Here is a 15,763-nt window from a genome sequence, read left to right as displayed (position 1 = left end):
CAACATTATCCATTTGTAGGTGCCACCAAATTAAAATCCGAGTTATGTGTACTATTCGCTAGTATGTACTGACTTTGGAACGGCGACTAGTCTTGTGCCATTGCTTGAGATCTTTGTTGAAAACAATCTTACAAATTTGTTTTCATTCAGAGTCCATAAAATTTATTAACATTGGATGCTTAACTCCTATAACAACAGTAGAAGCAGAAAATCCTTTTCAACTCTAAAGAGGAAAAAAAACATTTCTGCGAAATACGATGTTAGAAGACCAATTAACTCGGCAGTGACCATTTTGCAAGCCAGAAAACACGTCGCATTGAATTTAATCATTAATTCTGCGTTTAAAATACAATAGTGCTTATTAGAAACTGTTTAGGGCATAAGACAATTTGTTATATTGGAGTGGTAATGTGCTTGGAAGTATCGTGAACTTATATCTACTAATAAACCAGGACTATTCACTAGAATCCTTTGGTACAGGGATAAGTTTGATGTGAAAATGTAGCTAGTTGTAACTATTTTGGCTTTTAGGATAAAAACAAACAATAAACAAAAGTGAAGGATCATTATAATAATATAAATTATTTAAAAACAAGAGAAGAGAATAACTGATAGAAAATTGGGGAACTCTAAAATAAGGAACCTAGGAAACGTGAAGGTCCAGTAAAATTTAATTGCTACTAAAAAACTGTTTAAAGGTCATCTGAATAAATTAACTAGCAAACGGATGAGGTGAAAATCGCATCGATGCACAGCTTTTGAGAGCAAGATGGAACGATTTAAAAAAATATTTTCTTTTATTTTGTGCAAAGTCTTAGAATCTATTGATCACCTTCATATAATGGGCAAAACCGGCGTTCACTGTATTAATCATTTGCAACCAAACAATAAAATAAACTTGAACAAAGTCACTGGGAATCGATGTACTTTGTTTACTCTCTCAATTATCCCCGACCTCCTGCTAGCCAAGACTCACTTTCAGTGGAATGGGATGGTTTCCTTCCCCGCTTAGGAATAATCTAACTACTAGGGTCAGAACAACAACCTGAGATCATATGCTTATAAGAAACCAATTCCAAAATATCCAAGCTTCCTAGACTAAAAAACTTCGAAGAATATCATTATATTCGAAGGAATTGCTCCTACCTATTAGGCACTAGTACACATTTGAATTTTTCTTCTATAGATCTCTGCTTTAGTGACCTCAAAAGAACTATTTGACTAACTTGGAAAACCTCCGATAACCAAACTATATCCAGAAACTACCAGCGATTAAGAAATGCTGATTGGATAGGTTACACATCCCAAACGGATACCATATTATCTTCTCTGTCTGACAATATGAGCAATAACCTATCATTAGTCACATATACCATTCTTGTAGCCGCCAATTTGCACATAGGCAAAAATACATTTTCACATAAACAAAATACAGTGTCTTAGTGGAATAGTGGTCAATCTGCTGTAGAATAACAAAAATTAGCTCTTAAAAAATACTGAGGAAACAAAAATCTGGAGAGTCTCATTGAATTAAAAAAAAAAACTAGAACTAACTCCCGGTTTATTATAAAACAAAGTAAAAAGTCCTCTTGCAAAGACTATGTATCCCCATCAATGCAATCCTAGATCAGTAGCACCTTAGAGTTAGATTATATGCACTGGGAAAACAGAGGACTAAAAAAGTAAATTCTTCAAAAAGGCCTCAACTAACTAAGTATATCTTATTCAGTCATTCTAGAACTTTGTATAAAAAAACATTAATTGTTTTGTTAATATACCTACATTATTGTAATCTATAATACAAATAATAAATATACAAATTGAGCAAAGAACAATTCTTTATTTCTTCTTTTTTTTAAATTTATTTACTAAATTGTGTTGTAAAATGAATTTTAAAAAAGCTGCTTGATGAAAGCTTAGAAACTTGAAACATTGCTGTCGCGATCTGTCTGTCCAATTACAAAGTTTAGTTTTTGTCATTGTTTTGAGTTTTGAATTTAGGTTTCAATTATGTTTGTGAAAAATTAAAGAATAGATGGATGGTTGCACTGGTCGTTGCTTGTTAATGTAATTATGCACATAAGAATGTACGCAGAAATTAATTAAATAAGAACTTTCGGTCGTTAAGTTCCTAAAAGGCGTTCAATCCTAGATCTAAGTGTTTAAACCCGCGGGATAGGATCCTTTTTTTGGCATAAAACAATCGTTTTGATTGCTTATAAGTTTAAGTTGATAAAAAAGTCCCAAAATCCATGATTCCATGATAAAAATCATAAATAAAGCTAATATAAGCGAGATCTTTCAAAATTTTCTTATATTCAGTTAAGTTTAAATTTCAAATTCTTGTCGGCGAAAAATAGCGCCCCCTAGCCTGCGTCCATTATGTTTTAAACGGTTTTAAAAAGACGATCTTTAGGCATGGATGCCACTTCTCATAATTTATCTAAATATATCACGATTGACGTAATATCTTAAATATATTTTTTAAATTTTTAGGATGTTGCTAAATCTCAAGATGAATACTAAAAATGTGATTGAGACATCAAACAAATCGACAATTTTATATAATAATGACTTTTTATCTTCAATAGCCTTGAAATCTAACAAGTGCCGATAAAATGTTATATCCATAGAAAACAAAATTAGCTTTATGTGTACCCATTATACTGTTTTGTCTAATTATTTATCATTTAAAAATCCCCATTCTTTTCAGAATTCAACTGTAGCGAATGTCAGGAGTTCTAATTATTTAATTTCTCCCGATCTCACGATTTCTCTTTGACTTCACGTGGCATCACTGCCTCTAGTTAGTTAAAGGACACCAATAGGAGACCAAAGAATATTTATATTCGGCTATATTCGTTTTCGTTGGTAGAACTGTGTAGATGTAGTTAAACCCGTGATTAAACGGTCAACTGGTCAACGGACTATTGTTTGTACATGATTTGCAAGTTTGCAGTTAAAAATATTGAAAATAAGTACTTAATAGTGTATACAAATCAAAAAAACATGTCGAACGAGAAGTCGAATCAGTTTGAAAGTGACGACAAGAAAAATAAACCAGTTAGTAAACTGTTTCAAACATCTGATCTCCAAACAGGCACAACTTCATCTTTACCCGCCGAAAGTTCCAGTTCTGTAAGAATTACTTTGTTAATCTCATAATAAACCCCAATCTTTAAATTTCTTGCAAGATACGATTTTAAGCACAGGTAGTTTTTCCCAATGCCATTATATCCCAATATTTATTTTCTGATATACTTATATATTTTTGTATCATAACATAAAATTTATCTAATACTCTAGTTTTAAGATGGAATGCCTTGTCTTCCGTAATTATAGAGGTCCTTCGTCAACATATTGTAGCCTCAAAATATCTTATGAATTGAAAACACCTTGATGAACAACAAGTACTTATTTATTTTTTATTCGTAATAGCAAGTTCATAGTAAGCCTTTAGTGCCGGCCATGAATTTATGTAGCTTAATATAGGTAGACCATAATTTGATTATTCTTCGTATATGGAAATCCAATGGTTTATTTGTTTGTCTATCCTGTCGTTCATATATTATAAGCCCTACAATTTTTGGATTTAATATCAAAAGAATGTTATTTTAATCACCAAATGTATCATCCAAATAAAAAATTATGTTATGATATTTTTTCAATTCAGTTAGATCTCCTGTGATTATTCATTTCATTATTCTGTGAATTATTATGTCAAATCTTTTGTGCTATGCTAAAGTAGAAATACACGTATTTAGACAGGAGTGCTGAGATAAATGGATTTAAATTTTTTTGTGATGGATGAAAATACTTTCAGGTTTGGTTAAATATGATTCTTTGAACTACATTATATAAAGGGCATAAACTAACAAAAAGCAACATGTATTAAGTTTTTGTAATGCAGGAGAAGCAGTGTCTCAATTGTAAGACAAGAAAGGGAGGTAAGACTTCTTGTAATTATCATTTCTTACCTATTTCCACTCATATTTTCCCTATTCCTTTGTGAATTGTTTCTTATAATTGGATGTGTGTTTAAACCATCTAACCAAAGCTTTTTTGTTTGTGTTCTATCATATTCAATGTGTACCGTGCTTTTCAGTGTCTAATATTATTTCTTGAACAATGAATGCAATCTTGAGGTAGTTTTGCACACCTGGCTTAACACAATTTGTTACTCACTCATACATATCATTCACAATCTTTATATACTTACTGGGGCATTCTTTCTTACTGTGTGCCCATCACCGAACATTTCCAGGTATCCTATTGTACCCTTTCTGAAGATCAATAAACCTTAATCATTTAATTTAAACTACCCTCTTAGATACAATTTTCATTTTCAATTTTCAACATAACATTTGCATGGCTTTATCAAATTTTCAGAATTATACTCTTAAATATCTTATAATTGAACAAAGTTATAAAACAAGTATTATTTTATTTCTTTATTAGTAATAACAAAGAATATAGACGCATATAGAAGAATTTTTAATTCAAAGTTAGAAAATTTTATTTACATGTAATAACAAAAAACAAATACTTTTAATATTGAAAATTTCATACCTTTTAAGTTTTAAAATTAAAAATTAATCAATTTAGTATATTAAAAATAAAGATTTTATTAAAAAAAAAAAAAAACATAAAAGATAGTTTGCAAATCAATGGAAACGAAACTTTATTAAGCATGCATACATTAGTTAAATAGCTTATTTCATACTCCTTTCCCACGTCCCCCTAACTATATCTTTCGTGATGGTTTTAAGTTGACGGCCAGGGTTTGAGTTTGTGCAGTCACTCTCGTCAGGAGTGTTTTGAAGTATAATAACTGTGACCAAATCGCCCATTTGAAATGTAGTTCTATATGGGTCGATATTCTTTGGTAATAGGAATGTATGTGCCATCAATGAATTCTTATAACATAATGAGTACAGGTAGACTAGAAATCCAACCATTACATTAATATTTGCTTTCCTCATTACTTACCTTCATGTGTTACCTTTCACTGTTTCACCTTTCCAGAAAGTAAATTTATCCTATGTTAAATGTTATTTTATTATTTATATTTTAGTATATATATATATATATATATATATATATATATATATATATATATATATATATATATATATATATAATATAATTATGTGTGTATTTGTGGTATTAACATTAATTTTATATTTAAATTAACTGTAGAAAAATAAGAATTTTATTTATTTCTATTATATCTTACATAGAATATAAACTAACAAAAATGAACTAATACAAACCTTATAAAACTTCTAGTCATGCAGCGGGGGAAGCCATTTATCACCTGAATTTTTACGCCATCAAAGAGAGGTAAGATTAAGTACTAAGTTAACTAAATTTGAGTTTTAAATGTTAATCATGTTTAATTGCTACTATTTATTCAATAACAGTAATTTATTAATTATTAGTATTAATTAAACACAATTTTTAGCCATGCAGCAAGAGAAACAAATTATCACCTGAAGTGATAAGATATCAACGTGAGGTAAGGACTAACTTAACTAAATTTGAGTTTTAAAAGTTAATCATCTTTAATTTAATTATATGGTGTCAGAAAATTGGCTTTGAATATGTTTATATATCAAAAATTTTTTTACTTCATTGAAAATATTGAAGTGTTGGTTAAAATTAAATAGTTATAATAAATAAAGGCTAAATATATTACACTGATTAAAAAGACGCTGAAAGAAAGTTTTTTATTGTCTTGATAATTTATTCAAATGGAGTTCTCTCTGGATATCTATGAGGTATCTTCATATTGTGGGGCTCAATCAATTGCATATTTTTTCCTTTAATAGAAAAAAATTTAAACAAATAATTGAGTTTCTCATTTAGGTATAGGTTCTATTCCTGTTTTATTGTAAAGTGTTCTATTTGATGGATTATGAAGTGGATTATCAGGATGAATTCTAGTAATTTGTCAAAGGCTTGTAGTTTCATCCACTTATATATTATTTTTAGCAGGACCTTTACAATTATAGAAAATTGTAGAACCATAATCCTCCATGGGTCTGCAAATAATTTTATAAATATTGGCAGCAGTTTCAATAGTAATTCCCTCATTCTTGTATGTTAAGCTTCTAAAGTGTTTTGCTTAAGTTGTGTTTGCATGACACTACAACCATTTGTGGATCTTGGCCTGCTTAACAACATTCTTCCATTCTGCCCTGTCAGATACTTTCCTTTGCCATTGTCTGATGTTCATAAGATCTACTTAAATTAATGAGTTAATTGTACTTATTAAATTTTTACATATTTTTACATATGAATATATATATATATATATATATATATATATATATATATATATATATATATATATATATATATATATGTTACATATCCGATAATTGTAACAAATTACTATTGGTTAGTTCATTTTCACATGTCACTGCAGTAGAGGTTATACAATAGAGGGGACAGCAGTGAACCCTGTTGAACTTCTAGTTGTATTGAAAATGATTGGGAACATGTTTCATTAATTTTGACTATACACCTGTATCTTTAAAGAAAATCATCAACAATCAAAGTAGTGAAGGGGAACAGTTTATCTTGTGAAATTTATATAATAATCCTTTATGCCAAACGGATAATTCTTAATACCCAAGAAAACTCTGGCAGTCTTCAGTCCTTGTAATCTTGCTGCCTGTACATGTGTACATGTTGAATTCTTCATATAATCTTCCTTGGATAATTTTCTCAAAAAATTTTTATTACTGGGAGAAGAGTGATTGGACAGTAATTTTGAGGTAATTTGTGGTTAGTATTAGGTTTAGGAATAATTATTACAATACCTGTCTTCCATTTATCAGGGAAGAAATAATTCATGATTCAATATTCATATATGCTCCTTGTTCCCATATGAATAAGAAGTTCTAGTTGCCCAAGGATTTTATGGTTGGTGGAAACTTTACCTGGAGCTGTGTTTTTTTCCTTTATGTAAAGCTTCTTTATATTCATTTTCTGTGATAAACTGAAGGGCATTCTGATTATGATTGTTCTCAACAATTTCCAAACCAATTATCCACCTCATCTAAGGTATCTCTATCAAAATTATTGTCCTCGCTAAATTCATAGTTTTTTTTCAAGGTACTTTACAAACCCATTACATTTTTCTTCATCCATATTTAATATGACTAACCATCATATACTAGTTCTGAAATTTGATGTCTAAATGATTTATATTTGGACAGTTTCTTATGTCATTTATCTATTTATGTTGCTTAAATTGTGATATGTTTGTTGATATCTTAGATTAGTTTGTTAAATTGTGATTTTAATTCATATGCATCATTGATTTGGATCTGCCTGAGTAACTGTCTCTTTAGTTTAATTAGATAAAACATGAAGGGTGGAGATTTGTAATTGAAAGGTGACTTCTTTCAAATTTTTAAATTTAATTTGGAGAAATGGCATCTCTTGCATTTAAAAATTCCTTCATTCTACTGGATCAAACTGCAGATTAAAATAAAATTGCAGAGCAATTGATCACTGCCCAGATCTGGAGTTACAGGTACATTTGTGATATTATTTATTATATTTTTAGAACATAGTAATATATCCAGAGTTGTGCTCGGGATGCCTGCCAGAATAAACATAGGAGCTATAGGTATTTGACAAAAATTGGAATTTTGAAGGAAACATTAGCAAATTGTACTCTTGATAATTCTTGGTCTGTTGTTATAAAAAAAATTGTTTATAGTTTTGAGTCATGATGTTTTTCATTTGTAGTGATAATTTGTGTATGCTGTTAATTACATTTTTTTGACGGCTTTGAATTTTTTTTGTGAATTTGGTTGGGATTGGTTTATTGGGTTTTCAAAAGAATGTGGACCCTAATATTATATTTTGGATTTGTTGTTGGGATAGTTGTGTACCGTTTTGTTGGTCTTGCTAAATGCGATGCTTTTTCACTGTCCGTTGTCCTCTATTTCCATTTCTTCCGATACCGAGCTTCCGCTGATTTCGTAAGACATTTCAGCTTCCTATTATAGCGGGGCGATATACGTCCTTTCTCTATGGATATCAAACGATTACTGTAGCCTTTTTATTTTTCTGTCCGGGCCAGGATTCGGACCAATCTCTACTAGAGCATTTCGACAGTGCAGCGAATGCTACTGCATGCCCCGATTGGCTATCTGACCCACCTAGTTCTAAAATTTGAAAAAAAAAAATTAGGCTTTTGTATATTTTTAAAGAAATAAAAAAAATATAGCCATATCTTTCATACTACTACTAATTGCTGCATTTGAATTTAATAACAAATCACAATTAACTCCACATAAATAACTGATGGCAACATAATCTGAGATCTTAAAATCATAATTATATAATTTAATTGAAGTTTTTCTTACTAAAAAGTTCTATTACGGAGCTTTATGGTGCCGTTACTTACCAAAAAAAAAAAAACAGTTAACTGTCTCAGTTTCCAATAAATTACGTCAATTTGTAAAAATTAATTTAATTATTAAGTTCATATAAAGTGGAATATTCTTCATATGGCTCTTCTTTGAAATACATTCGTACAGTAGCATAAGCTAACATAAAACAAACTAATTTAAACTTTATTAAATTTTCAGCAACGCATGAGAAGGATGAACCTTTCATCAGCGGATCTTATAAGACATGAACGAGAGGTAAGTCAAGTTAACTCAATTTGAATTTTAAATCAAATTTCCGAAGTGGACACCGACGTTTTGCGCAGTATCCACACGCAGAACGTCCTCGTTATCCACGTGCGTCTTCATATATCTATCTATATCTATAAATCTTCTATATCCATCAGATCATCAACTGGGTCCGTCATGTCTTGTCTAGTGGTACTGCTACGAACCGTTTTGTTGCAGTGTGGTCCACGAAGCTCCATTTAAGTTTGGCAATTTTTGTTGCTATGTCCTCGACTTTTGTTTTGGATCTTACCCAGTCGTTCCTCTTTTTATCTGACAGTCGTATACCTAACATTGCTCTTTCCATTGTTCTTTCTGTTGTGGCTAGTTTATTCATGTTTGCCTTGGTTAGGGTCCAGGTTTGACATCCATATGTTATAATTTCACAATATACAGGTTTAATTCAAACACACATTAATAAACCGGGAGCCGTAACTATGATGATTTTATGAGTACTACAATAACAATGGTTTTATAAAGTTTAAATAAAATATTTTCAGCTACAAAATTTGATTAAGCAATTATGTTAATACAAAACATTTTTTCCATTAATTCAAAATATACAATAAGAAATTTAAATGACTCAAATCTGTTGTCTCAAATTGTTTTAGTTCAAATTAAAATTTTCCTATTTGACTTTCCTTCATATTAGTGGGCAGCATATTATACAAGATCAGACCATTTGAGTATGAAAAGTACCTCTTTGCTTAGTATGATAGTCATGTACATCTTTGGTCAGTGTTAGGTAAAATTTGTAAATACTTAAGAAACCTTTCATTTATGAATTAATACACAAACTTGCATAGTATACATTTATTCAGTATTGACTATTCTTCTTGGACAGTACATCTCTTCTGTTGGATGAAGGCGCGGCTGTTGACAAACATATTTAATAGCCTTGTTCTGTAGTACTGTGAGAGGATGAAACTGTTTGTGACTAGTATTACCCCATATGATGGTAAAATAAGGCAGATCTGAGTTTATTAGAGAATAATACACCATTTTATGATGAGGGAGACTTAAAATTTAGCAATCCTTCCTAGCATGCCTACTGCTGGAGCTATTTTATGACATATTGGTAATATGTGTTGTTCCTAAGAAAGGCGTTTCATCTATATACCATATAAATTCCAGTTGAACTGCATCTCCCTATGTTCATCTACATTTGAAATTATCATATAACTTCACTTATTCATATTAAGTGAGATTTTGTGATACTTAAGCCACCTATCTTGTTCCCTAATTCCTTTTCTGCATCAGTTTCTCTTTTTCTGGGATCTTTATTGGCATACAGAAGACCAGAGTTATCAGCATACATATACAACATGAACTACAGCAGTAAATTGGATATTGAATTCATAGTATAAATTAGGGAAAGTGTTGGCCCCAATATAGACCCTTGAGTAACTCCACATGCAATATCTTTTGCTGCGCTTAGCACTTTTTGTATTCTACCACTCAAATAGTCAATCAAAAAAATAAAGCCATTCCAATTATTTCATATTGTTAAAGCACTAAATTAAGTATGTGATGGTTTAACTGTATCGAAAGCTTTTTGCAAATCCAAATCCAATGATACAAGTGCACAACTTAATTCCTTGTCTAAATTGCTATATATTTTTGTAATTAAGTCAGTAGCAGCAGAGACTGCTTAAATCATGTCTAAAACCATATTACCTTTTAAACCAGTAGTTGGATGAATTAAAGAATTGTATAATTTGTTTATTTACTCGTGATTCCAAGATCTGACATGGCTAAAAGAAATATTTACCGGTCAATAATTTCCAGATTGCTTTGAGTCTTCTACTTTATACAGTGGTACCACTATCGCCATTTTCATACAGTGTTATTGTAGTATATATTTCACAGGCATTAATTCAGTGATAACAGAGAGAGGTTAACTAATTTAGTTATAATCAGTAGAAACAGCTCCTCTGCAAACTCTAATAGGGTTTTCGGAGACTTGTTGTATTCGAATATGTATTTTCCTAGTCTATATTTACTGGAAGATTTGATAGAGGTGGTATGTTATCTACTAGATATCTTGAACTACTCTAGAAGTGCAAAAAACTGATGTAATTGATTATGATTTCGTCAGACAAGGAATTGGGTTTACTCCTGATTTGATTTCCCACAGGGTTTATTTGACTTCTAAAGTGCTCTCTGTTTATATTTGTTACCATATCATATTTCTTGGTGGACTTTGAGATTAGTTTACCAATGTTAATAACTGGATTTGGTGATCACCTAAACCCTCATCCACTATATTCAACTTAACATCATAATTTAGGGTGTTGGTTACTACGTAATCAATTCAAGTGATTAGCAGAGTGGTACATAGTCCTTGTAGGAACATTTTTATTCAGTATTGTAACACCATTGGAAGTGATTGTTTGACTTACTAATTTTTGTGGTAAACTCTCTTAAATCAGGTCTATATTAAAGTCGCCAAATATCCAGTTTGGTTTTGTTTTGCTCATGAACACGTTTAAAGACATATCCACTACTCTCAAAAGATCATTGTGATGGAAATCATAAGGTCTTTATACTCCTCCCTCTATCAATCTATAAGAAAAATATTAAACATTTGCCTGCAGACAATGATTAAAAAGTTATTATAATTGTTTATAAGAAAAAATCGACATGTTTTTGCAAAATGATTTTGCATATTTAAAATTGTTTTTCTTCATTTTTCTTTTTAATAATACTGATAGAATAAATCTTTCATAAGCTACCTGTAGAATTACTGCAACTTCACTAACTGCTTTTTCAAAAAATCTTTCAGCAAATTACATTTTGCGAAAACTGTTTAACCAATCTGGCCCATCTTCTGCACACAATTCAAACACAACTAGACTCTCACGTTCAGGTACATTTAAAGAAATTTTAATAATGTTAAGAACTAATTAAGCCAAAAAAATCGACTACAAGAAACATATTATAGGTCTATACTACTCAAAACAACTTTAGTTTGCCTGGCGGGACAGTGTCACGAGAAAAATCTTATTTCCCTGGACTATAAGTCGTGTTCCTTTCCCTGTCAAAGACTTCCTCATAAAAAAATCCATCCGAAAGACTTCACAATAATTGTATAATCAAATTTAGACCATATGATATTGTTACATATCTGTAATGTATCTAAATGTAATGTAGCAACCTTTGATGTTGAGACACGTGAACTTTAAATAAAAAAATCCTTTCAATTCTTGTTTTAATCCTATCCTATCAATATACGTTATTATCTAGTTAACTATTAATAGGTTATTATTTTAAATTTAATAGTGATATCTTTTTTTCAGGAATTTTTTAAACGCGTGAGATCGAGCCGCCGTAATAGTTTTAGTCTCTCTCGCAGTCTCGACGATCAACCAAGTGTGACCGGTTTAGACACCGTTTTCGAAGCTGACGACTCTGATGGTGAAGTAGAAAGTTCCGCTGGAGGTATAGAGGACAACAGCTATGATGACCTTGAGCAACAATTAGCTGGAATGAAATTGACAGAGGCACCACCTCACTTACAACTGGGTACCTCCAGCGAGACACAAAGATTTATTTCATTCTGCAAGATCTGTATGATTGAAACTACAGAATGTGATATTTGTCTTACTTGCTTCAGATCATTCTCTTCACCATCACAGTAATGGTGACTTGGGTTCTACTGTAACCATTTTTAAATTTTTTTAAAAAGTAAAAGTTTTTAGAGTTTTAAAAAAATATATTTTGTTCCTATAGTTTTAGAAATATATAGAACTGGCAATGGCAGCTAAAGTTTTAAGATTTCGTTTCTCCTTTAACCATTTTTAAAGTACTTTAGTTTAAAAGAGATTTCTTAAAGTTGTGTCTATCTGTTTTGGTTCATTTATAGTTTTAAAAGTTTAAAAACTTGCCAAAAGAAATATTACTGAGACTTAATTTGTACTGTAACTATTACTTATAGCACCTGCGATAGATAGACTTTTGTGATACAGAAAAGTACTGATACTATTGACATAAAACGAAGTTACTACGAATCTGAAATATTACTGCTTTACTTCTGGTCAGTTACTTCTGAATGACCTCCTAGATTGCTTTATATATGTTTTATGATATGTTTTAAATAACACAAGATAATTCTAATATAGTCATAGTCATCAACAGAAAAGAGTTATTGTTTCAGGTTTCATTTTTGTATGTATATCATGTTTAGTAGTTACTGTAAGTGCTTGTAATATTTCAAATTCGGTAGTGTAAAACTTTTACTAGAACATTGTTAAAGGATTAACTGCCAGTTTTATTTTATCTACTGTACCTGTACTACAGTTACCCTTTTATTTATTTGAGTTAGCTATTTTATTAGTTTAGTTAAGTAAATACCACACACATTTGATGAAAATACATGAACTGAACTTTTGATACACTCATTAACTAATTGCATTAGACACCACTAGTTTTTCAGTCTACAGACATTTATTGGGTTCTCATATTTTTTCTGCAAATATGAGCCGCTAAAAGTGGAAGCACTTTGGTTTTTTAATTTTTAAATGAATTGCTAGCCTTCACTTTATTAATCAAAGTATCCGAAAATAGGAAACTCATTCTTTGTTTACTCTGTCGTATTTATTTTCCATTAAATGTGATACATTGTATGTCTATGTTTAAAGTGTAAGGAGTATTGATACATTGCTTTACATGCTTATAGGTACTAGCCTAACCAGGTAATTCCGTGCTATGTTGTACACACCTTTAATAATGTTTCATTCATTAGAGCCTCAAGAGTCCACTGCTGAACATAGGCCTCTTCCTCATGTTTCCAACCCCGTCTATCTTGCGCCGCTCTTATCCAGTTTTTATTGAGTCTTCTTAAATCGTCAGTCCATCTTGTAGGTGGTCGACCGACGCTTCTCTTGTCTTCCCTTGGCCTCCATTCCAATAACCTCTTTGTCCATCGCCCATCTGTCATTCTGGCTATGTGTCCTGCCCATCTCCATTTTAGTCTGGCTATCTTCTCGATGATGTCGGTCACTCCGGTTCTTCTCCTGATGTCTTTGTTGGTTATTCTGTCTCGCAGAGTTATTCCTAACATGGACCGCTCCATTCTTCTCTGCGTGACTCTCAGTTTGGTAGCTGCTGCTTTTTTTTTTAAGGTAAGTGTTTCTGCTCCGTACGTCAAGACTGGGAGGACGCATTGATCAAATACGTTTCTCTTTAGGCATGTGGGCAGCTCACTTTTAAAAGTTTCTCTCAGTTTTCCAAATGCTGCCCACCCAAGGCCGATTCTTCTCTTCAGTTCATGAGTCTGGTTATCCCTGCCAATCATAATTTCATGTCCCAGGTATTTATATCTATCTACGAGTTCTATTTCTTTCCCACCAATACTGATGTTCTGGTTGGGTACCAAATTGGTCATGATTTTTGTTTTCGAGATATTTATATTTAAACCTACATTTTCTGTAGTCACAACGAGTTCCTGTACCATCTCTCTTGCCATACCTAGATCTTCAGCTATTATAAGTATATCATCGGCGAAATGTAAGTTGTTTAGATATTCTCCATCTATTTTTATTCCCTTTGTCATCTAATCCAAATTCTTAAAAGCATGTTCTAGCACCGATTAAAAAGTTTAGGTGACATTGGGTCTCCTTGTCTAACCCCCCGTTATATTTTTATGCGATTACTGTTAGTATGTAATCTGACAGTGGTTGTTGCCTGCAGGTATATTTTGTATAATAATTTAGTATATCGGTTTAGTATATATTAATAATGTTTGCGGTTATATAAACCTGGAAAGCAATGTTTCATCCTAAAACATCAACACTCTTTGAAAATTGTAAATTGTAAAGTTAACTTTTCTAGTCATTTCTCCATTAATCGTCAACGATTTCTTATATGTATCTTGGGTTTTCATATTTTTTCTGCAAATATGAGCCGATAAAAGTGGAAGCACTTTAATTTGTTAATTTAAAAATAAATTGCTAGCTTTCACTTTATTTTAAACAAATTATCCGCTAAATAGAAAACTCATTTCCTCTTTACTCTGTCGTATTTATTTTCCATTGTAAGTGATACACTGAATGTCTATGTTTAAAATGTAAGGAGTGATAATATATTGCTTTATATGCTTATAGGACTGACCTAACCAGGCGATTCTGTCCTACGTTGTATATGTATATGCCTTTAATATTGTTTGCGGTTACATAAGCTAGAAAGCAATGCTTCATTTTAAAACATCGACACTCTTTGAAAATTGTAAATTGTAGTTAACTTTCCTTTAATTTTTCTAGTCATTTCTACATTGATCATAAACCATTTCTTCTTTACTCTGTAGTATTTATTTTCCATTGTAAGTGATACACTGAATGTCTATGTTTAAAATGTAAGGAGTGATAATACATTGCTTTATATGCTTATAGGACTGACCTAATCAGGCAATTCCGTCCTATGGTGTATATGCCTTTAATAATGTTTGCGGTTACATAAGCCTGGAAAGCAATGCTTCATTCTTAAACATCGACACTCTTTAAAAATTGTAAATTGTAAAGTTAACTTTTCTAGTCATTTCTACATTGATCGTCAACGATTTCTTATATGTATATCTTGGGTTCTGCAAATATGAGCCGATAAAAGTTTAACTTTGTTTGTTAATTTAAAAATAAATTGCTAGCTTTCGCTTTATTTTAAACAAATTATCCGCTAAATAGAAAACTCATTTCTTCTTTACTCTGCAGTATTTATTTTCCATTTTATGTGATACATTGTATGTCTATGTTTAAAGTGTAAGGGGTGATGATACATTGCTTTACATGCTTATAGGGACTGACCTAACCAGGCAATTCCGTCCCAGGTTGTATATGCCTTTAATATTGTTTGCGGTTACATAAGCCTAGAAAGCAATGCTTCATGTTAAAACATGGATACTCTTTGAAAATTTTTTTCTAGTCATTTCTACATTGATCATAAACCATTTCTTCTTTACTCTGCAGTATTTATTTTCCATTGTAAGTAATACATTGTATGTCTATGTTTAAAGTGTAAGGAGTGGTAATACATTGCTTTATATGCTTATAGGACTGACCTAATCAGGCAAT

General features: G+C 31.2%; 1 protein-coding gene across 2 annotated transcripts; it reads left to right on the top strand.

The window, feature by feature from the left end:
* The first annotated feature begins 2,896 nt into the window (after window positions 1-2,896).
* LOC140452217 (uncharacterized) lies at window positions 2,897-12,340 on the top strand. 2 transcript variants are annotated; one of them, XM_072546330.1, is made up of 5 exons: window positions 2,897-3,138; window positions 5,290-5,343; window positions 5,465-5,518; window positions 8,613-8,669; window positions 11,999-12,340. In XM_072546330.1, exons 1-5 carry the CDS (start codon window positions 2,941-2,943, stop codon window positions 12,338-12,340), a joined length of 705 nt encoding a protein of 234 aa, XP_072402431.1. In that variant the 5' UTR covers window positions 2,897-2,940. The 2 variants fall into 2 exon arrangements, with proteins under 2 accessions (XP_072402431.1, XP_072402432.1); XM_072546331.1 differs by lacking the exons at window positions 5,290-5,343; window positions 5,465-5,518.
* The last annotated feature ends 3,423 nt before the right edge of the window (window positions 12,341-15,763 follow it).

Source organism: Diabrotica undecimpunctata, chromosome 10, assembly GCF_040954645.1.
Source record: "Diabrotica undecimpunctata isolate CICGRU chromosome 10, icDiaUnde3, whole genome shotgun sequence".
Taxonomy (NCBI): Eukaryota; Metazoa; Arthropoda; class Insecta; order Coleoptera; family Chrysomelidae; genus Diabrotica; species Diabrotica undecimpunctata.
Note: the sequence above shows the minus strand (reverse complement) of the source record. Positions and strands in the feature narration are given on the sequence as shown.

Excerpts from the sequence above, each read along its gene's own strand:
- LOC140452217 (XM_072546330.1), top strand. The coding sequence starts at position 2,941 with ATGATTTGCAAGTTTGCAGTTAAAAATATTGAAAATAAGTACTTAATA. Across the intron at positions 3,139-5,289 it reads CCGCCGAAAGTTCCAGTTCT|TCATGCAGCGGGGGAAGCCA; the intron begins GTAAGAATTACT and ends TAAAACTTCTAG. Across the intron at positions 8,670-11,998 it reads TTATAAGACATGAACGAGAG|GAATTTTTTAAACGCGTGAG; the intron begins GTAAGTCAAGTT and ends TCTTTTTTTCAG.